Genomic DNA, 24,072 nt, shown 5'->3' with positions numbered 1-24,072 from the left:
TGTCAGTGTTCTGGGTTTTGACCATTCTAATTTCTGTATATCTTATTGTCAGTCTACTATGTGTTTTCCTAATGTTTACATGTTTATTTGTCAATTGTATATCTTCTTTAGTGAGGTGACTGTCTAGGACTTTTGCTCATTTTTTAAATCAGATTGTTTATTTTCTTATAGTGGAATTTTAAGAAAATTGTTTGCGTATTTTGTGTAGAAGTGCTTTATTGGATTTCTTTTGCAAATATTTTTTTTCCTAGTCTGTGGCTTATCTTCACATTCTCTTGGCAATGTCTTTTGGAGAACACAAGTTTATAATCTTAATGTGGTCCAGCTTATCACTTCTTTCTTCCTGTATTATGCCTTTGGGGTCATATATAAATGTCATATCCAGGCCAGGTGCAGTGGCTCACACCTGTAATCCTAGCATTCTGGGAGCCTGAGGCAGGAGGATCACTTGAGCTCGGGAGTGGCAGACTAGCCTGAGCAAAAGTGAGATCCCATCTCTACTAAAAATAAAAAATTTAGCCAGGCATCATGGCATGTGCCTATAGTCCCAGCTACTTAGGAGGCTGAGGCAGGAGGATCACTGGAGCCCAGGAGTTTGAGGTGGCTGTGTGCTAGGCTGATGCCAGGGCTCTCTAGCCCAGACAAAGGAGTGAGACTTCGTCTCAAAAAAAAGAAAAATGAGGGACAGTAATACCCTAATTCAAAATTATTTTATTAATATCCACCAGTTTCTTTTGGCTGTATTTTTCTGTGTATACACAAGACTGGTATGTGGTTTTTAAAACTCTAAATCTAAAAGATTTCCAATATATATAAAATAAAGTTCCAAATGATTAAAAAATAGATCATTGTATTTTACTTGGCAGTGATTTTTCTTAGTGGTATATCAAGTAATAGCTCATGCTACAATTAGGGAGGGAATTTGAATATCATGAAATTCAGCAGCATTTCTAGTTAATGATTGATTCTCTTTTGCATTTACCCTAACTTTTCCTCCTCTTACAGTGTGAGAGTTTTTTTTAAATAATAAAGAGGAGTTGAATTTTGGGGATACTTTTGTTGCATCTGTTGATTTCTCTCCTTTAATTTATTAATGTACTTAAATGTACTCGTAGAGTTTCTAACTTTAAACTTTCCTTGACTCAGCTGAATATTTATTATTTATATTACCTGATAGTTCTATAATTTTTCTTTCTCAGTTTTTATTGATTTATTTTGACTAAAAGATTGTGTTAAACTCATAAAATGAGTTGAGGAGTTTCTTTCTTTCCTGAAATCTATTGATTGGCAATGAAACCCCAACTTGGTGTAGCAAATACTGTTACACTATGGTGGTTTAAAGGGGTAAATACCTTTTTTATTTACATTTGCTTTGACATAATGTAGTTTTATGACTTAGAGTTTTAAGTGACTATACAACATGTTAAGATTATTTTATTAAGATTATTTTAAGTAGCTATTTGGTCTTACAAGAATTTTGAATGCGGTACTTATTTCTATAGAATTATGAAAAAACTAAGTTAAACTATTACCAATAGGATTTTTAAGGACAATATGGTAGTAACATACTTTATTTTTTTTTGTTGTTGAGACAAAGTCTTTCTCTGTTGCCCGGGGCTAGAGTGCCGTGGCGTTAGCCTAGCTCACAGCAACCTCAAACTCCTGGGCTCAAGCAATCTTTCTGCCTCAGCCTCCCGAGTAGCTGGGACTATAGGAATGCGCCACCATGCCCAGCTAATTTTTTCTATATATGTTTTTTTAGCTGTCCAGATAATTTCTTTCTACTTTTAGTAGAGACAGGGTCTCGCTCTTGCTCAGGCTGGTCTCAAACCCCTGACCTTGAGCGATCCGCCCACCTCGGCCTCCCAGAGTGCTAGGATTACAGGCATGAGCCACTGTGCCCGGCCAGTAACATACTTTAAAGCATTGACTTTTATGTTTAACTGAAATATACTGAGATAAATTTCCACCATTATAATTTTCCAAGAAAAACATAAGTTTATTTGGACAATTTAGTTGGATTATATATTCTACTGTGCCCTTCTGAAAAATAATTGATAATAAACTATCAAATGTTTGTATTTAGTTTCTCAGAGAAGTATTTGCCATCAGTTTATATGTAAAGATTACTTTCAAGCTGTAAGTCCATTTCAGATCCATTGCTTTAAAGAACTGGATTTCACAGATTACCAAATCTACTATAAAACACTATTTTTAAAATGCTGCATACATGTAAGTATGCTCTTTGTTGGTTTGGGTTTTATTTATCCAGGGAAACTTTTTGTTTTTTAAGCAAAAATTTGAATTATAATGAGACATCTTAAGATTGTGTAGTATTAGGTTTCTTCATTATTTTTTTTTAATTTATTTTTTATTTCAGCATATTATGAGGGTACAACTGTCTAGGTTACATATATTGCCTAGTATTGTTTTTATGACAAATGAAAGAGCATTAGCAAATTATTTTTCATATATGATTTCTTAGGGAACAAGTTCGATTTAATGGTTTCGGGATTTTTCTCTTCACCATTTATCCTGGAGCATTTGTTGATCTATTCACTACTCACTTACAACTTATATCACCAGTTCAGCAGCTGAGGATATTTTGTGCAGGTAAACAGATTTTTTTAATGTTTTAAATATGTGGATAGTGTTTGTATGGAAAGTGTGCCCATCAAAAGTGAAAACATCTTGCCTTTTGGTGAGAAAATTTATTTTACAAGACTTCTAGTTAAAAATGACCTTTAATTAAAAATACAATATAAAAACATGGAATAAAAACATTTATTCACTCAACCAGGCAAACTATAGGAAACATAATGAATGTCACATCAGCTGAAATATAGTGAAATTTTTATCAAATCAAGAAACGAACACCAAGAGCAAACCAAGGAGTGAATCAAAATAATATGGGAATGAAAATGATGTTATGCATGAATAATTGGGCAAGCCTTATAGCTTGATCAGAGAAGCAGCCTATTAGGAAATACACACACACACACACACACACACACACACACACACGTGCGCACGCGCGCGCGTTCCCCCCCCCCCCCCATGTTTTAGAGATTTGACCTTATATAGTGTTACTGTTGCTTAAATGCTATTGTTTCTATGTTTGGTACTGGAATCTAAAATCCCAAAGGCAGGCAGTTGGGAAGAATAGATGGATGTTAACTGGAGTGCATAAGGCTGACCTAGAACCTATAAGGACAGATTGAAGTTTTCACAGGGCTCTTGTAACCTGCAAGCCTCCAATTTTTATGATGTGAGTATCCTCCAGGAGAATTGAGAGTTTTCCATTTTGAAGATAATATCATATCAGAGTTGTTGAATGAAGATCTGGTAAGATTTGAAGAGCTGTCAGTCTAGCTGCAAATAAACTAGCAAATAAGCAATAATTCATGGATATAGCAGCCCCAGTACTTTGTGTCCAATACTGACTTTTTTAATATATAAAGATGATAGCTACTATCTCATATCCAGCCTTAAAAATCCCAAGCAAAATGTCTGTTGTATGCATGCTAACCCAGAGCTATGCAGATAGTAGAATTCTAGATTGTTCTAGCTTAGCTAAGACAAATTCATCGTATCTCTGTGTCTATTTAAATGAAAAAAATGACAACTCAACAAGGGTGGAAATAAAATTCTTAAACACATTTTTAATGTAATAAAAACAATAAAATTGTGTAGGTAGAAAGGAAAGGATTTATAAAGAAGTTAAAATACTCAAAATAGAAATGTAATAATAAGCCACAAAAAATTTCTGTGTACATAACAGAAAATTAAAGAAAGTTGGAGTGAAGCATATCTAAATAATATGATTAGTAAAAAATCTTTAGTAAAAATTAGGGATAGCTTGATACTACTTATGGAACTGTGAAACATTCTTGGTTAAATCTAGATGAAAAAGCCCACTAACAGCCATCACAGATTTTATAAATGGTATTCTGGAATTATTTTAGTCAGTGCGATTAAATAAAACAAAAATTTAAGATATAAACATTAGGGTTTAATTAGACACAGAAGGTCCATGGTGTGAGGAAGTGCCATCTTGATGAAAGAGGATACTGAGAAAACAAGCATAAGTGCATTCTGGAAAAGATAGCAATTCTCAGTAAAGATATAAAATCTTAGGAAAGAAATAGAAGATACAAAGAATTAAATGAAAATTTTAGACCTGAAAAATACAACCAAAATAAACCCTATGCAACTGATTTAGAAATTCTGCTTTTTTTCCTAAGTACTAGTGTGTTCCAAATTTCTGCAAATAATTCATTATAATTTTGCTTTTAATGAAGATATGAAAGCAATATATAATCTTGAAGTGGTGAAGGATTGATACAAAAGAATCATTTAGGAAAATATTGTTAAATTACACACACCAGAATATAAATATCCATAATGGAAATCCTAATCCACACCAAAGAGTAAACTCTAGGGGAAGGATACAAATTTGTTACAAAGGACCTATTTGTTAATAGTTTAAACACTTATAAATTGGTAAGAATAAGACACTCTAGAAGAGTGCATAGAAACAAACAGTTTACTGTCAGAGGAAATACAAATAACCTTTTAATAAACTTGGAAAATGTAGAAGTTAATCATAAGGAAATACAAATCAAAACAGTGAGATTTCACTTTTTACTTAACAGATGGGTAAACAAAAAATTAAATAAAATTTTGATTATATCTACTGTTGTTTAGAGATTACAGAAATGTTCATTTCTATATGTTGTTTATGGGAACATAATACAAATTCAGAGGAAAACAATTGCCATGTCTATCAAACATTCTTTTTTACTTCAGATACAATTCACACATTTTCATCTCACTGTAAAGAAGCCCCATGCACATTAGCAGAAACTCTCTCTTCCCACCTTCCCCTAGCCACTAGCAACAACTTATTTGCTTTCTGTCTCTATGGATTTGTCAAATCTGGATGCTTAATGTAAATGTAATTACACAATATGTGATATTTTGTATCTAGCTTCTTTCAGTTAGTATAATGAAATTTCTATATATTGTAGCATGTATCAGTACTTTATTTCTTTAATGGCCGAATAATCTGTTGTATATCTGTGCCATATTTGGTTTACATGTTCATGAGTTGATGGACATTTTAATTGTTTTTGCCATCACTTTTGTGAATAATGCTGCTGTAAGCATTTGTTTAAACACCTGTTTTCAATGTTTTTGATTATATGCCTAGGAATGGAATTTCTGGATAATGTGGTTTATATGTTTTAATACACATATTTTGACCTACCTTGGTAATTTTCACACTTTTGAACAGACACATAGTCATTTAGAGGTATATCAGTGTAAACAGGCATTGCCATGTTATTTAGATGTAAAAGTTAGAAAATGATAATTTAAATGATTTTTAGTAAGGAACTTGCAAATTCATATATTAATAAAATGGATTATTTGGTAGCAGATGAAAGGTAAGATATAAGTTGTATAGATATTAAAAATATTCAAAATAGTAACTGAAAAAGCAATAAGCAGAATCTAATAATTTTATGCCATTAGCATTTTTAAAAATGTATCTCTATTGTGTGATAGAAAAGATTGCCCACTGTGTTCTGGGCCAGACCTTGTCTGGATATTTCTATAATTTAAACTTCCTAATTACAATAGAAACAATCTGGATGAATATTTTACAACATGAAAAAACGTATTGGCTAGGATATCAGTTTGCGTATTATAACAAAACTTAAAAGTAGTAACTATGGTTTAACCTTTAATCAGACATTCCAAATGTAAGTAGTTTGGTGCTAAGGTGATATTTTATGATTTGGAGAACAGGCCCTTCCTGTCTTGTTAGGTTTTCTTTTCTCAGCAGCTTCTGTGTCATGTACTCAGCTCTGATTCCAATTCCCTCCATCATATATACATTCCAGATACTAAGAAGGAGTTTCCCATCACTTCCGTTCACATACTTTTGTCCCAAATGCAGTACCCAACCACACTCAGTTTCATGGAAATCTAATAAATGTCTTCAGGTTAAATTTCTATCATTATGGAAGAATGGTTCTCAGTGAGTGGTATTATCACCCTACTGAAACTGGTTGAATGTGTGGGATAGCATTTTTCATTGGTTGTCCAAGGGACTAGAGAGAACTCAAAAAATTAATGGGAGGGAGTCAGAACTACTAAACATCTTGTTATTTAAGGGAGAGACATGTCTAATAATCGTCCTATTTAAAGTGTTGGTAGTCCATCCTCATGATCACCTCACCACTTCTCACTGACTAGCTAGAAAAACACTTCAGTAAAGTAATGAGAGAATAGCTATTAAAGTGGTTTAGCCAATCAGCTGTACCATGTGATATAAGATTTTTAAAAATAAATGAGTGTTAAAAACTATAAAATTATATCTTAGAAAGCCTCTATGTTTATCTTTATGTGTGGATATAGGCATATAAGCAAGAAGCAGCATAGACCAACACTGCCTGTAACTCAACACAACAAATCATTCTTCATTGTTAGAATGATTTCTTAAAGTAATTTTATGTAATGCATAATCTTCTTTAAACTACTTTTTAAAATATTATGTATTCAGAATATTTCCTATTTTATACTCCTGAATAAATAATTATGTGTATGTATGTTTATATTCTTATGAGAATATATTTGGAGAAGGGTATTGAGGAATCATTATGGTTACTTTTACCATTTCTATACTGTTTATTTTTTTTTACAATGGTCACTTTGTTTTCAAAATATTAACAATAGATGAACATATACTAAATTGAATTTTCCCCTTTTACCTCAGAGTTGGAACATAGTGTCCAAATTAAGACTAAGAAAATTACATGCCCCCCCAGTCTAAGTAATAATTGAGTCTGTATGTCTCCCTCTGTGCTCAGCAACTGGCCTAGAATGGGTCGTATTACTTCAGCCATTATCTAGCCCACCAGTTCTTCCATCCCTGGTTGTCTAATAAGACTTGAAAAAGAGGAAAACAGAAGACTGGGAGTTATGAGTTATTAGAATAGGGGAAATTGAGTAGCTTTACCCTCCCGCTTTTCTAGGTGCTACGACAGGGTACTTATTTCCCTTGCCCTAGAACCAAAAGAGAAGCTCAGAAATTTGGGATTGGATATATGAAGAATTTGGTATTAGTCCCAGTTAGATATGTTCTGAGCCACAGAGTATCTAAACTCAACCTAGTACTTTCAACAAATTGAAAGAAAGCTTAAGAAGGAATATCTTGAGTAAGCTTATCATATATTCCTGAATTACGAATGAACATAAACTATGAAAAAGTTCTTGCAATATTTTGAGAAAGAAATATAAACATATAGCCACTATCTAGTACCTAGTTTTTATTTTAAAATTTGGACCAAATATACTTTAATTGTCTCAAAAGTGTCCTTTAATTTTTTTCTACAAAATCATGCTTACATACTGACACTGTGCCAATGAGGGGTGATAGATTGATGATAAATATTCACACATATATATGTTTACATTTACATGGACATAATCCCTACTCTTTTTCAGCATATTATGGGGGTACAAATGTTTAGGTTACATGTATGACCTTTGCCCCACCCAAGTCAGAGTGTCAAGCATGTAGAGACTCAGATGGTGTGCACCACACTCATTAGATGTGATTATACCCATCCCTTCCTGCCCTAAACCAATGAATGTTGCTACCATATGTGCAGATAAGTGTTGATTAATTAATACCAATTTGATAATGAGCACATGTGGTGCTTGTTTTTCCATTCTTGTGATATGTCCCTTAGTAGAACAGGCTCCAGCTCTATCCAGGGTAATACAAGAGCTGCTACATCACCACCGTTTTTTGTGGCTGAGTAGTACTCCATGGTATACATATACCACATTTTATTAATCCATCTATGTATTGATGGGCACTTGGGTTGTTTCCATATCTTTGCAATTGTGAATTGTGCTGCTGTAAACATTCTAGTGCAGATGTCCTTTTTATAGAATGTGTTTTTTTTTCCTTTGCATGGCTGTCTTGTAATGGGATTGCTGGATCAAATGATAGTTCTACTTGTAGCTCTTTGAGATATCTCCATATTCCTTTCTGTAGAGGTTGTACTAGTTTACAGTCTTACCAGAGGTGTATAAGTATTCCTACTTTTCCACACCCATGCCAACATTTATTGTTTTGGGACTTTTTGATAAAAGCCATTCTCACTGGGGATAAGTGATATCTTATTGTGGTTTTGATTTGCATTTCCCTGATGATTAGAGACGTTGAGCATTTTTTCGTATGTTTTTTTGGCCATCATTCTTTCTTCTTTTGAAAATTTTCTGTTAAGTCCTTTGCCCATTTTTTTATACAGTTTGAGTTTGTGTTGCTGATTTTCCTGAGTTCAGTATACCTTTTAGTTATCAGCCCATTATTGGATGTGTAGCATGCAAATATTTTCTCACATTCTATAGGTTGTCTGTTTCCTCTCATGGTAGTTTCCTTGGTTGTGCAAAAGCTTTTTAATTTGATCAGGTTCCATTTATTTATTTTTGTTGTTGCTGTGATTGCCTTTGGGGTCTTCTTCATAAATTCTTTGCCTAGGCCAATGTCTATAAGAATTTCTTCAACATTTTTTTTCTAGAATTCTTATAGTTTCATGCCTTAGGTTTAAGTCTGTTATCCTCCTTGAGGTGATTTTTTTGAGAGGTGAGAGGTATGGATCCTGTTTTAGTCTCCTACATGGGGATATCAAATTTTCTCAGCACCATTTATTGAGTAAGGATTCTTTTCCCCAGTATATGTTTTGTCTGTCTGTGAAAGATGAGATGGCTATATGAGAAGGATTTTATATCTGGGTTCTCAATCCTGTTCCATTGGTCTGTGTCTCTGTTTTTGTGCTAGTACCATGCTGCTTTAGTTACTACAACCTATAGTATACCTTGAAGTCCGGTAAATTGATGCCCCCTAATTTTTTCTTTTTGTTTTTGCTATATAGGGTCTTTTCTAATTCCATACAAAATGTAGAATTATTTTTTCTCGATCTGCAAAAAAATGATGTTGGTATTTTAATAGGAATTACATTGAATCTGTAAATCACTTTGGGTGGTATAGACATTTTAACAATATTGATTCTGCTGATCCATGAGCATCGTATGGTTTTCCACCTGTTTACATTGTCTTTTATTTTCTTCCTCAGTTTTGTAATTCTCCCTGTAGAGGTTTTTGACCTCTGTGGTTAAAATATATTCCCAGGTATTTCCTTTTCTTTGTTGCTATTATGAAGGTTATTAAGTCTTTGATTTGGTTTTCAGTTTCACTGTTGTTGGCGCATATGAATGCTACTGATTTGTGTACATTGATTTGGTAAAGTGAGACTTTGCTAAATTTTTTTATTAATTCTAGTAGTCTCATGGCAGAATCTTTGAGGTTTTCTAGATACAGGATCATATTGTCAGTATGGAACAACATGGTTTGACCTCTTCTGCCCCCATTTGGATGCCCTTGATTTCCTTCTCTTGTTCATTGCTCTGGGTAGGACTTCCAGTACTATGCTGAATAAAAGTAGTGATAGAGGGCAACCTTGTCTGGTTCCAGTTCTAAGCAGAAATAATTTTAGTATTTTCCTGTTCAGTATGATGTTGGCTGTTGGTTTATCAGATAAGACTTTTATAATTTTTAGGTAAGTCTTGTTTTGTTAGGTAAGCCTATTTTGTTAAGTGTTCTTGTCATAAAAGTGTGCTGGATTTTGTCAAAATGCTTTCTCTGCATCTGTTGACAGGATTGTTTGGTCTTTGTTTTTATTTCCATTTATATGGTGAATTACATTTATAGATTTATGTATGTTAAACCATCCCTGCATCACTAGGAGGAAGCCCCACTGGGTTGTGATGGATTAACTTTTGATAATTTGGTTTGCTAGGATTTTTTGAGAATTTTTCCATCTATATTAATGAGGGATATTGGTCTGTAGTTTTCTTTTTTTGTTGAGTCCTTTCCTGGTTTTGGTATCAGAGTGACGTTGGCTTCATAAAACTTGTTGGGGAGGATTCCTTCCTCTTCAGTGTAGTGGGATAATTTCTGCAGAATTGCACCATGCATCTTCTCAGACCACAGTGGAATAAAGTTAGAAATCAACTCCAACAGAAACACATCTCTACATAAAGTCAGGGAAACTAAAAAACCTTCTAATGAATGACCATTGGATTGAGGAAATTAAGATGGAAAGTGAAAGATTCTTTGAATTAAATGATAAAGGAGACAAGGTATCAAAATTTGTTGGACACCGGTAAAGCAGTCCTGAGAAGAAAATTTATATCCATAAGTGTCTACATCCAAAAGACAGAAAGATCACAAATCAATAATCTAATCAATCATCTCGAGGAACTGGAAAAGGATGAGCAAACCAACCCCAAACCCAGGAGAAGGAAAGAAATAACCTAGATCACAGCAGAACTAAATGAAATCAATAATAAAAAAATATACAAAAGATTAGTAAAACAAAATGTTGGTTCTTTGAAGAAATAAACAAAATTGACATGCCCCTTGCTAGATTAACCTGAAGCAGAAAGGAAAGGACTCTAATAAGTTCAATCAGGAATGAAAAAGGATAAATTACAACTCCCCTGGAAATGCAAAATATCATCTGTGAATGCCATAAAAATCTCTATGCACATAAACTTGAAAATGTGGAGGAAATGACAAATTCTTAGAAACACAAAGTCTCCCTAAGCTCAATCAGGAAGAAATAGAATTCCTGAACAGACCAATATCAAGTACCAAAATTGAAGCATTAATAAAAAAACTTCCTAAAAAGAAAAGTCCCAGACCGGATGGTTTCACACCCAAATTTTACCAGACCTATAATTCCTACTCTTTTAAAACTTTTTTTAAGTCTTTATTTAATTTTGTTTTTTAATATTTTGAAGGAATATTTGTTTTTATAATTCAGATAAAATTAATATAGAAGTCATTTTTACCATTTAAAAAGTGTATATATAGTTTTTTGTATATTCATAGTGTTATGCAACCATAACCATCAAATCAAAATATTTTCCTCACCCTAAAATGAATCCCTGTACCCATAGAGCAGTCTGTTCTGTTTCACCCTCTTCCTGGCATGCATTGATCTTTCTGTTTCTATGAATTTATCTATTTTAGCCATTTCATAATCATTCCAATAAATGGCCTTTTGTGTGGCTTCTTTCATTTATCATAGTGTTTTCAGGTTTCATCCATGTTGTAGCATATGGCAATACTTCTGGTTGAACTATGTGTTTTGTTTTTTATGTGGATAGACCATAATTATTTACTCATTCATCACTGAAGTGATGACATTAGCTTGTCTTTATTTTTTGGCTATTGTGCATAATGCTGCTATGAACATTTGACACAAATTTTACTTAAATACCTTTTTTAAATTGTCTATGATATAGTCCCCAGAGTTGAACTGCTGAGTTATATGATGTTTTTAACTTATTGTGGAGCCACAAAACTGTTTTGCACAGTGGCTGACCATTTTACTGACTATTTTACATTCCCACTAGCAAGGTAGAAGGATTCTAATTTTTTCATGCCATTGCTACTTCTTCTTTTTCTTTAAAAATAATTGCTGAGCTGTTGAATGTGAAGGAATATCTTATTATGATTTTTATTTGATGTTTCCAAATCACTAGTGATGTTAGTCATCTTTCATGCACTTCTTGGTCATTTTTATGTCTTCTTTGGAAAAACATACATTCAAATGGTTTTCCATTTTTGAATTGTGTTGCTTCCTCTTAGTGTGAGAAATCATTGTATGTCCTGGAGATATATGTGTATATAGGCAAAATATAAATCAGCAAAAATATCAGAAAAAATATATATCTAATAATAATATGTTAAATGTATCATTTTTGCCCGTGTTGGGAGAGTTTTTTTTTTTTTTTCTCTCTCATTTTTGTGATAGTGTTCCTTACTGAAGAGAGGTTTAATTTGGATGAAGTTCAATTTACCTACTTTGAACTTTGGTGTTTTAAAAACACTACTGCCAAGAAGGACAAAGTAAGATGACTTTATCAAACTCTCCAGTAGTCATCTTCCCACAGAAACATTAACTTGAAAATCACTGATGCACAAATATACCTTCAAAAGAGCTAAGGAAACCAGATGAGAGAACATCATACCTATTTATAGCATAATAAGGGAGGCATTGGAGAAGATAAAAGGGCAGTTTTTCGTTACTGTGTCACCCCTCCCCAAAGCCCAGACAGCACATCATGGAGATGCCAACTGTTTGGGGGAAGGGAAAGGATATGAGCATAGGACTTTGTGTTTGGCCTTAATTCTGGGCCCACTACAATAAAACCTAGCAATTTGAAGATTCTCACATCTGTATTTCAGGCTGTTACCCATGCACTGAGCCTCTGCCTACACTGGCACTGGATAGGAACCTGTAGCACCTGCAAGATGGATTCAAGTTCTGGACTACATCACCAACTGCAATAGCCTTGGGTTTGGCCAAAGATTAATTATAGACAGTTCACTGTGGTCGTGGCTTTGGGTGCCCACCAGCACTGTACCAACCTCAGCAGCCATGGGATTTTAGTCTGAGCCATGCTGCCCACAGTGTTCTTGAGCTTAGAGCAAGCATCCCCTAGCACTGTGCACATTGACAGTTAGCACAAGGATTACAAACAGAAACCAGAAGTCACCAATGGAAAAAATAAGATGCCCACCGATTAACTGGAGAGAGTGAGGTGTATACACTCAAGAGAAAGAATTCAAAATTGCTGTTTTAACGAAGTTCAGTGAATGTTAGGAAATACAGAGAATTGAAATACACAGCATAGAAATTTAACAAAGAAATTGAAATAATTTTTAAAAGGCAAAGAAAATCTCAAGGCTAAAAAATATAATGAAAATACTGGAAAATGCAATAGAGGGTATCAACAGTGGAACTGAACAGGTGAAGAATGACTGTGAATTCAAAGACAAGTTTTTTGAACAGATATAGGGGGCAAAAGGAAAGGAATGAGGAAAGCTTACAGGAACTATGGGACAGGATCAAAAGAATAAATATATATGTGTTCCAGTGGGACAAGAGAAAGATAAAGGGGTGGAAAGTTTATGTAAAGAAATAATTGCAGAAGACTTTCCAAAATGGGAGAAATATGTAATATCCAGGGACAGGAAAGTCAAAAGTATCCAATCAGATTCACTCTAAAATAAAACTACTCAATGACTACTCGGTGTAATCGAACTGTCAGATACAGAGGATCCTACAAGCAGCAAGGAAAAAGGACCAAATAACATATGAGGAAATGCCACTGTACCATGCATCACACTTAGCAGAAATATTACCATCCAAGAGAAAATGGAGTAATATATTCTAGATGGTGAAGGTAAAAAAAAAAGTGTGATGATCTATACTGTGCCCAGCAAAGCTGTCCTTTACAAATGGAGAGATAAAGTTGGGGGCATTCATTACTACCAGACCTTTCTTATAATAAATGCTAACCAGATTTCTTCAAGCTGAATGTAAGTGATATTAATGAATAACATGAAAACATATGAAAGTGTAAAACTCACTGGTAAAGGTAAATACAGGCAAATCAGAATACTCTAATAATGTAGTGGTGGTATGTAAATATCATATCCTTAGTATGAAGTTTAAAAGACCCATTAGTAAAAATAATAATCATAGTAATTAAGAGATAATACAACATAAGAAGATGTAAATTATGACATCAAAAATTCAAGGTTGTAGGTTGAGTTAAAATGTAGAATTTGTTTTATGTAACCAGAGATAACCTGCAATCTTAATGAGCTGTTAAAATCATAAGAATTTTTTGTAAGCCTTGTGGTGGCCATTAAGCAAATACCTATATACAATAAATAAAAAAACCAAGGAATCAGGCCAGGCACGGTGGGTCACGGCTGTAATCCTAGCACTCTGGGAGGCCAGGGCAGGAGAATCGTTTGAACTCAGGAGTTCGAGACCAGTTTGAGCAAGAGTGAGACCCCGTCTCTACTAAAAATAGAAAGAAATTATATAGACAGCCAAAAATATATAGAAAAAATTAGCCGTGCATGGTGGTGCATGCTTGTAGTCCCAGCTACTGGGGAGACTGAGACAAGGAGGATCACTTGAGCCCAGGAGTTTGAGGTTGGTATGAGCTGGGTTGACGCTGGGTTGATGCACTCTAGCCCGGGCAACAGAGTGAGACTGTATCTCAAAAAATAAATAAATAAAATAAAATAAAAAGCAAGGAATCAAAACAAATTACTAGAGAAATTTAGTTAATAAAATAGGATGAGAGTAAGAGAAAAAAAAGAAAGGATCAACAAAACAACTAGAAAATAATTAACAAAATGGCAGTATTAAGTCCTTACCTAACAATAATGGCTTTGAATGTAAATGGACTAATTTCTCTCATTAAAATATATGTAGTGGGTGAATGAGTTTTGGTAAAAACATGACCCCAAAACTTGCTGCCTATAAAAGACTTACTTCACCTGCAACTGCATACACACTGAAAGTGAAGTTTAGGAAAAAGATATTCTATGCAAATAAAAACCAAAGAACAATCATAGTTATAACAAATAGAATAGCCTTTACGGCAAACTGTAAAAAGAGACAAAGAAGTTTATTATGTAATGACTAAAAGGCAATTAAGCACCAGAATATAACATTTGTGTGTATAAGTACACACACGCATGTACAATGTATTAAGCAAATATTGGTAGATCTGAAAGGAGTAGAGTGCAATAAATAAAAGGAGGCTTCAACACCCAACTTTCAACATATTATCCAGACATCTGCACATATCATCCAGACAGAAAATCAAAAAGAAACGTAAGATCCAAACTGCAATCTAAATTAATTAGACTTAACATAGTTACAAAACGTTTTATCTAACAGCTATACAATACACATTCTTTTCACCTTCCCATGGAACAATCTCCAGGATGGACCATCATAAAACAATGTTAAGAAGATTGAAATTATATTAAGTATCTTTTTCTAACCAAAATAATATAAAGTGAGAGATTAATAACAGGAGAATTTTGGAGACCACAGATAAACAAAATTAAACACTATGCTCCCCAAAACAAGTAAGTCAGTGAAGAAAGTAAAAGATAATTTAAAAAAAAAAGACACATGAAAAAGGGAACACTATAACAAACCTATGAGATACAGCAAAAGTAGTTCTCAGAGTGTAGTTTTGCAATAAGTGCCTATCTCAAAACACGAAAGAAAGAAATTCTCAAACAAATCCAATGTTATACTACAAGGAACTAGAAAAATAAGGATAATCTCAACCCAAACTAATATAAGGAAGGAAAGAATAAAGATCGGAACAGAAATAAATGAAATACAATATAGAAAAAGAAAAAGTAATAAAAAAATCAACAAAACAAAGACGGGTTTTTTTGAAAGGATAAAAATTAACAGAACTTTAGCAAGACTTAGGAAAAAAGAGATGACTCAAATAAAATCAAAAATAAAAAAAGATATTACAACTGATACCACACAAATATAAAAGATTGTAGGCGACCTTTATGAACAATTACATCCACCAAAAGTGGATAATCTAGAAGAAATGATTAAGTTCCAAGACACACACAAGGTACCATGATTACATTGTGAAAAAATAGAAAACACAGATAGACCAGTAAGGACTAAGGGAATTGAATCAATTTTAAAAAAAGTCTCTTTTCAAAGAAATATTAAGGATTTGTTGGCATCACTGTTGAATTCTACCAAATGTTTAAAGAAGAGCTAATACCAGTTGTTTTCAAACTATTTTTAAAAGAAAGAGAGAATAATTCCAAATGCGTTCTGTCAAACATAACCATGATACCAAAACCAAAGAAATAACAAGAAAAGGAAACTACAGGACAATATTCCTAATGAACATAGATCCAAAAAGCCTCAGCAAACTACTAGCAAACTTTATTCAACAGCACATTAAAGAAATCATCACCAGAATCACAGAGCATTCACTACACTGATGCAAGTGTGCTTCAACCTCTGCAAATCAGTATATGGTACATATGTAAAAAACAAAGCTAACATCACACTTAATGGGAAAAAAATTCAAACCTTTTCTCTAACATCTGGAACAAGACAAAGATGCTCCCTTTCAAAAGGATAGAAGTGCTGACCGAGAAATTACGCAAGAGAAGGAAATAAAAGATGTCCAAACCGCAAAGGAAGAATGTAAATTGGCCTCTTCCAGACATGATCTTATAGCTAGAAGCCCTAAACACTTCACCAAAAAAATTATAAGAATTAAGAAACAAATTTAGTAAAGTTGAATATAAAAGCAGTATACAAAAATCAGTAGTGTTTCTCTGTGCGAATAGCAAACTGTCTGAAAAAGAAACAAAAAATTTCATTTACAGTAGCTCTAAATAAATAAAATACTTAGGAATAGATTTCACCAGGAACGTGGAAGATCTTTATACTTATATGACATTGATGAAAAAAACAGAAGACACAAATTAGTGCAAAGATATATTAATTCATAAGGAGAATAGATATTGTTAAAATATTCTTACCCCCAAAGCTATCTGCAGATTCAGTGCAATTCCTATCAAAGTGTTTGATTTTCTTTAAAGTAACAGAAAGGCATAATTCTAAATTGTGTATGGAACCTCAAAATCCCCAAAATAGCCAAAGCAAAGTTGAGCAAAAAGAATAAAGCTAGAGATACCACACTACCTGACTTTCAAATATAGTATAAATCTGTAGTAAAAAGCAGCATGCTACTGACATAAGAAGAGATGCATAGAACAATTGAAAAGAATAGAAAGCCCAGAAATAAATCTGTACATTCACAGCTAAATAATTTTTGAGAGGGTACCAAGGGCACACAATGGAGAAAAGACAATCTTCAATAAATGGTGTTGCGAAAACTGTATATGCTTGTGCGGAAAAATGAAAATAGACCCTTACCTTTGTGTATGTGTGGAAATGAACTTAAAATGGATTAAAGGTATAAATGTAAGGCCCAAACTATGAAACTGTAGAAGAAAACATAGGGGAATAACTTCATAACATTAGACTGCAATGATTATTTGGATAGAACTTCAAAAGTACGGGCAACAAATGCAAAAAATGGGCAAATGGGATTACATCAAGTCCTAAAGCTTTTGCACACCAGGATGGTTTACAAGACATACTAAAGGGAGTTTTCAATCTGAAAGAAAAGGATGCTAATGAGCAATAAAAAAATCATCTGAAGGTATAAAACTAACTGGCAAAATCAAGTGCACAGAGAAATATAGAATACTCTAGCATTCTAATTGTGTAAACCACTTATATCTGTAGTAGGAAACTATAAGAGAAACGCATCAAAAATAATACAACAATTTGTTAAAATATAGGTGATAGAAAAAATACAAATGAATATGACAAAAAATCAAAAGTGTAGGGGAGGGAGTTAAAAGTGTCAAGTTTTTAAATTTTTCTTTGCTTTTTTTGTGATCAGAATAATTTCATCAATTTGAAATAATTGGACATGCTTGAGGCTCTGACTTGGGTGGGGCAAAGGCAATATATGTTACATACACATTTGTACTTCCATAATGTGCTCAAATAAAAAAATAAAAGCCAAAAGTAGAGATAAAATAAAATTAAGTTTCAGGAATACTTATAAAAACATATAAAATAATTGGTTTTTAGGTAATTATTTGTAAGCCTTATGATAACCAGAACACAAAAACCTACAGTAGAAACACAAAAAATAAGAAGCGATAAATTAAAGCATACTACCAGAGAAGAATGCACACAGTGAAAGACAGGAAGAGAGGGCTAAAGAATAAACTCCCAGAAAACAAATGACAAAGTGGTAGTAAGGAGTCTTTACTTTCTAAAAATAACATTGCATGTAATTTGACTAAATTCTTCAATTAAAAGTGATAGATTGGCTGAATGGATTTAAAAAACAAAACAAACAAAAAAAACCATAGATGGCCTTTAAGAACATACTTAACCTGTAAAGACACACGTGGAATGAAAATGAAATGATAGAAAAGGTATTATATGCAAATGCAAACAAAAAGAGCAAGAGTAGCTATACTTATATTAGAAAAAATGGGTTTTAAAACAAAAATTAAACAAGGAAGAACGTTATATAATGATAAAGGGGCCAATTTGGCAAGAATACAATTATAAGTGTATATACACCCAGTGCTGGAGCTCCAGTCATATGAAGTAAATATTACTAGAGATTTTAGCTCCACAATAATAGGTGGAGATTTCAACACCTCACTTTCAGCATTAGAAAGATCATCTAGGGCTGAGCGCGGTGGCTCACACCTGTAATCCTAGCACTCTAGGAGGCTGAGGCAGGTGGATCGTTTGAGCTCAGGAATTTGAGACCAGCCTGAGCAAGAGCGAGACCCCATCTCTAGTAAAAATAGAAATGATCTGGACAGCTAAAATTATATGTATAGAAAAAAATTAGCTGTGATGGTGGCACATGCCTGTAGTCCCAGCTACTCGGGAGGCTGAGGCAGAAGGATTGCTTAAGCCCAGGAATTTGAGGTTGCTGTGAGCTTGATGCCATGGCACTCTAGCCCAGGCAACAGAGTGAGACTCTGTCTCAAAAAAAAAAAAAAAAAAAAAGATCATCTAGACAGAAAATCAAAAAGGAATATTGAATTTAATCTTTATTGTAGACCTAATAAATATTTACAGAATATTTCGTCCAACAGTAGCAAATACAAATTCTTATCCTTAGCACATAGAACATTCTCAATAATAAACCGTATGTGAGGCCACAAACAAGTAACAGATTTTTATTTTTTAGATATTTTTTATTTCAGCATATTATGTGGGTACAAAAGTTTAGGTTATGTATATGGCCTTTGCCCTCTCAACCCCCAAGTCAGAGCTTCAAGCGTATCCATTCCTTAGACAGTGCACTCATTATGTAGGTATACATCTATCCGCATCCCCCCAATATCTGCCTGACATCTGATTAATGTTATTCCCAAATGTGCTTTTAGGTGATGATCAGTGAAACCAATTTGCTGGTGAGTACGTGGTGCTTATTTTTCCATTCTTGGGATACTTCACATAGTAGAATGGGTTCCAACTGTATCTAGGAGAACATAAGAGATTCTATATCACCATTATTTCTTATAGCTGAGTAATACTCTATGGTATACATTATCACATTTTGTTAATCCACTTATGTATTGATGGGCACTGGGGTTGTTTCCACATCTTTGCAATTGTGAATTGTGCTGTTCTAAACATTCGAGTGCAGATGTCTTTGTCATAGAATTACTTTTGTTCTTTTGGGTAGATGCCCAATAATGGGATTGCTGGATCGAATGGTAGGTCTACTTGAATCTGTTTAAGGTATCTCCATATTGCTTTCCACAGAGGTTACACTAGTTTGCAGTCCCACCAGCAGTGTATGAGTGTTCCCGTCTCTCCGCATCCATGCCAACATTTATTGTTATGGGACTTTTTGATAAAGGCCATTCTCACTGGAGTTAAGTGATATCTCATGGTGGTTTTGATTTGCATTTCCCTGATGATTAGAGAGGTTGAGCGTTTTTCCATATGTTTGTTGGCCATTCTTCTATCCTCTTTTGAAAAATTTCTATTCGTGTCCTTTGCCCACTTTTTGATAGGGTTGTTTGATTTTTTTCTTCCTGATTTTCCTAAGTTCTAAATAGATTCTAGTTATCAGTCCTTTATTGGATGTGTAACATGCGAAAATTTTTTCCCATTCTGTAGGTTGTCTGTTTGCTCTTGTGACTGTTTCTTTGAGTGTGCAGAAGCTTTTTAATTTGATCAGGTCCCATTTATTTATTTTTGTTGTTGCTGTGATTGGCTTTCAGGTCTTCTTCATAAACTCTTTGCCTAGGCCAATGTCTGTAAGAGTCTTTCCCACATTTTCTTCTAGAATTCTAATAGTTTCACACCTAAGGTTTAAGTCTGTTATCCACTGTGATTTGATGTTTGTGAGAGGCAAAAGGTGTGGGTCCTGCCATGAAACCCTTCTTAAAGTTCTTTAACATGTATTGAAGGACTGTAGGCTTAGATTTTACACTACCCATCTTAGGTTCTTGAATGATGTTGCAGCTTAACAGACAAAGGGCGTGGTTTTTCAGATGTCTGCCTGGCTGCGTCCCTCGTGGGAACTTAGGAGCGTCTTGGCTAAGGTGTACCCATATAAACCCCAGGCCTGGTCGCTCCCTTTAGGGGAGTGAATCACCATTATGTCCTATGACACTGCCACAGAATCACAGGTGAGGACCCACTCAGGTTCTGTAGCCGTAGCTGTGGAACCAGTCAGTCTGCACAGATGGGGGTTTCTCTCAGGTATCTGCCTGGCTGCGTCCCTCATGAGAACTTAGGCGTGCCTTGGCGTAGGTGTGCCTGTATAAACCCGGGGCTTGGTCGCTCCAATTAGGGGAGTGAATCACTGTTATGCTATATGAGGCCACCACAGAATCGCAGGTGAGGACTCACTCAAGTTGCCTATAGCCATGGAACCACAAACAGTCACTCTTCACTCACTCATTCAGACAGGCAGAGGTTACACATTCCCACCCTGGGAATTTCCTGCACTCAGGAGGTGTTCAAGCTCCTCTTCTGTTGTCTGACGGGCCTGACTCTGACCGGTCCCGGGACCTTACCTGGTCTGACGTCTCCAGACCTGATTTGACTTGTCCATCCCTCCGGCATGTCTGGGCAAGTTTGGGACCCCGCTGCCGGCGGGAACTCCCAAGGAGTGAAGATATTCTGCAAAATGGCAGTTGGTACCGGTTCGCTTCTGTCATTGAGGTTCCACCAGTCGCTGTGCCTGTCCCCAAACTGGTGGCTTCGAGGGGAAAGTGTGGTTGATTTTCCCAGTCAGGGAACCAAAATGTTACAGTAAGTGTTACAGCAAGTGGTCCTGAGGACAAATCGAGTGGCACATGGAGAGTTGGACAATCAAGATTTATCTTCCAGTGAGCTCAGAGGGGTCTTGTCACCAAATTTTGAGCCCTGTCTGCCCAATTTTTCCCACTTTTATTAAGTTGGGGTGATCTGAGGGGTGGAGGGTCTCAGGTGACTAATGTCTGCCAGGTAATAGGTTAGTTGATGTGTCAGGTAATAGGTTAGTACTATGTTGATGTACCAGGCAATAGAGTACTTGATAATAGGGTAGTTGGTGTACCAGGTAATAGGTTGGTGTTATGTTGATGTGCCAGGTAATAGATTAGTTGATGTGCCAGGTGTAGGTTATTATTATGCTGATGTGGTCTTCTGTAAGGCATGGTTGTCTCAGGTGGCTGCTGTGCCAAGTAATAGATGGGGGTTTTCCTTATCAGTGCCACTCTATGAAAGCCACCACAGGCCAACTTACATACCGGGCCGGTCAGTCCTTTGGGAGCCCTAATAATAATAACCTTACTTTCCATCCCCCACTGTGGGTGTTCTGTGACATCTCTATCTGCCTGCAGTCCAAGAAACCCTGCACGTTCTCAAAACTATGAGCTCTTCTCGCCATACGTGATCTTAAACTCTCACCTAAGGTCCCTAGTGGCTCTACTTTTAATTCTCATTTTCAAACTGTACGTTCTCCACTATCTAGTACCATTCAGGCCCTAACTATTTCTCTCCAGCAAACCTCATCCTGCCTCTATTCTAACTTCAAGACCAACCATTTTCAACACCCTCCCTTTTAATAATTCAAATGAACTCCATAAAAAGATCTCTATGCCCCTTGTTGGCTGGAAGTAGCTACAGAAGAAAGATCTCTGCCCATTTTCCCAACTTCTGAGTTCATTTTAAATAGAAATTTAATTTTAACAACATAAAAAAGGGAATGTTAGGGTGGTCTTGAATCTCCCCATTTTCTAATAACAGCTAAAGATGAATCTCAAGCTGTCCCTACTCTTTACTGTTTCTCTCTCAAACTTGCAGGCAAACTGCTGGGACTCTGTTTTTATAGACACCTGAAAGAGTCCAGAAAGAATATGTTAATCTTTCTCTTTACATTTCCCCAGCTCACAGTTTTTAGAATTTGTTTAACAGTCTCAAGGTGTTCCTAAGAAGCCCCAAGACAGATAGCAGGCGAGGAAACTCTAGGCCTTTGTTTCCTGCCCAAACCTATATCTCAGGGGCAAAGATCACATCCTTGCAATGGGCCTGACTGCATTTCAGAGATAAACAAGTCTCCAGGAACAGAAAAAACAAGGAAGCAGTCAGAAAGACAATAATGCCCACTTCTAATCTTTCTATTTTTTAATTTTTTCCCTTTCCCATACCTTGCCCTTCGTTTTCTTATATGTATATAATAAAAAGGGTGAAATGTTAAGCTTAAAGAATTCACCCTCCCCAAACTTCCAGCCAAACAAACCTGCCACTCTCCCTTTCCTAGGGGGGTATTAGGCATTGCCAGATCCCTATGGGGATAAAGGAATGGAATGCAAGAGGGGAACTTACTTTCCTTATCCCTCCTGATAACGGCAAGCCTTATCCCTCCCAGCTGTTTGAAAAGAATTTATTACAGCTGCTGTTCTGGCCCAGTTGCTCATTCTCCCTAGAAAACCCTCTATAAAACCCAAGGCTCTCCCCTCCCTTGGTGTGGACCATGGATGCTCTTTTTAGCCTCCACCCATCTATACCCAGATGTTCAAATAAACAGTAGTTTGCTATGCCTGAGGCTTCTGTGTCGCCCTCTTGGCTCTGGACCTAACAATTCTAGTTACCTTTTAACTATAGATTTATTGCAATTCAAATGCTATTTGTGATAGTTGGCAAATTTATTTTCGTTCACATGTTAGTTTCTAAGAAGTTACAATTGATTAGATTAAATTGTGGTAGGAATACCAATAACCTAACAAAATGAAAACATATAATAAAGCTACAGAAATTAAAATAGCTTTTGCTTTTAATGTTGGAACACATTTATCATTTGTATACTAGCGGAGAGGCATACAAACATTCTCTTACAACTATAAAAACTGTATATAACATAGTTGACAACACAAATGAGAAAGGATGTAGTCATCAACAAATGATGTTAAGACAAGTGATATTCCATTACAAAAAATGAAAAGGGTGGAATGTGCCTAGTACACCCCCAGCAAGAGGAGAGTGGTGAGTTTTATAGGAGATTTGGATGGAAGTTTGAGGATGTTGAATTCTTTAACCCTAACATTCCACCCTTTTATACCCCCAAATAAATTTAAGGTGGCCTACATAAGTCACAAAAAATCAAATTCAGTAGAAGGTAAACCAGTCAAAATTTATGGTCCTGGGAAAACTTTGGGTTTTGAAAAGAATTAAAAACAAGAAAATACTAAATATAAATGGAAAGTGATTGATCTTATTATTTAACATTTAAAAACTATGCAACTATATGGTAGTAGCTTTGAAAAGTTTGACCCTATCCATGGTGACAAATTTTATATGTATTCTAACCCATTGGCTGGGCAAGGTGGCTCACACCTGTAATCTTAGCATTCTCGGAGCCTGAGGCAGGAGGATCACTTGAGCTCAGGAGTGGCAGACTAGCCTGAGCAAAAGTGAGATCCCATCTCTACTAAAAATAAAAAATTTAGCCAGGCATCATGGCATGTGCCTATAGTCCCAGCTACTTAGGAGGCTGAGGCAGGAGGATCACTGGAGCCCAGGAGTTTGAGGTGGCTGTGTGCTAGGCTCATGCCACTGTACTCAGGGCAACACAGTGAGACTCTGTCTCAAAAAAAAAAAAGAAAAAAAAAAAGAAAAGAAAAGAAAAGTAAAAGAAAAAAAACCATTAATCACCTTCTCAATTATGAAATTAAACAGGAACTTGACAAAGTTATACCTTATTACTTGCAATGTATTCCATATTTTTTATTATGTTTAAACATTTCTAATTATAACAGACTAGAATTATAGTTCTGAACATTGCTATACAATAACATCATCTGGAGAGAGCTTTTTAAAACATACCTACACTGAGGCTCTACCCAGACAAATGAAATTAGAACTTCTGGAAGTTAGAGCTGAACCGTGATAAAGAGTTCTGGTGATTCTCATTTTATGACCTGCAGTTTGAAATACTGTACCTCAGCCAAAGTAATTTAAAAAGCAAGTGCTCTGGGACCAACTGTCATGATTTGTTTTGGGAGAA

General features: G+C 35.1%; 1 protein-coding gene across 1 annotated transcript in view; it reads left to right on the top strand.

Moving 5' to 3' along the window:
• LOC123629043 (membrane-bound transcription factor site-2 protease-like) overlaps positions 1-24,072 on the top strand; it is a 59,298-nt gene that overhangs the window by 5,596 nt on the left and 29,630 nt on the right. The window contains exon 2 of the mRNA XM_045538974.1: positions 2,486-2,613. Within this exon, the coding sequence (XP_045394930.1) occupies positions 2,486-2,613 (128 nt within the window). The remainder of the gene's footprint in view (positions 1-2,485; positions 2,614-24,072) is intronic.

Source organism: Lemur catta, chromosome Y, assembly GCF_020740605.2.
Source record: "Lemur catta isolate mLemCat1 chromosome Y, mLemCat1.pri, whole genome shotgun sequence".
Classification (NCBI taxonomy): Eukaryota; Metazoa; Chordata; class Mammalia; order Primates; family Lemuridae; genus Lemur; species Lemur catta.
The sequence above is the reverse complement of the archived record's forward strand: the minus strand, read 5'-3'. Positions and strand labels throughout refer to the sequence as shown.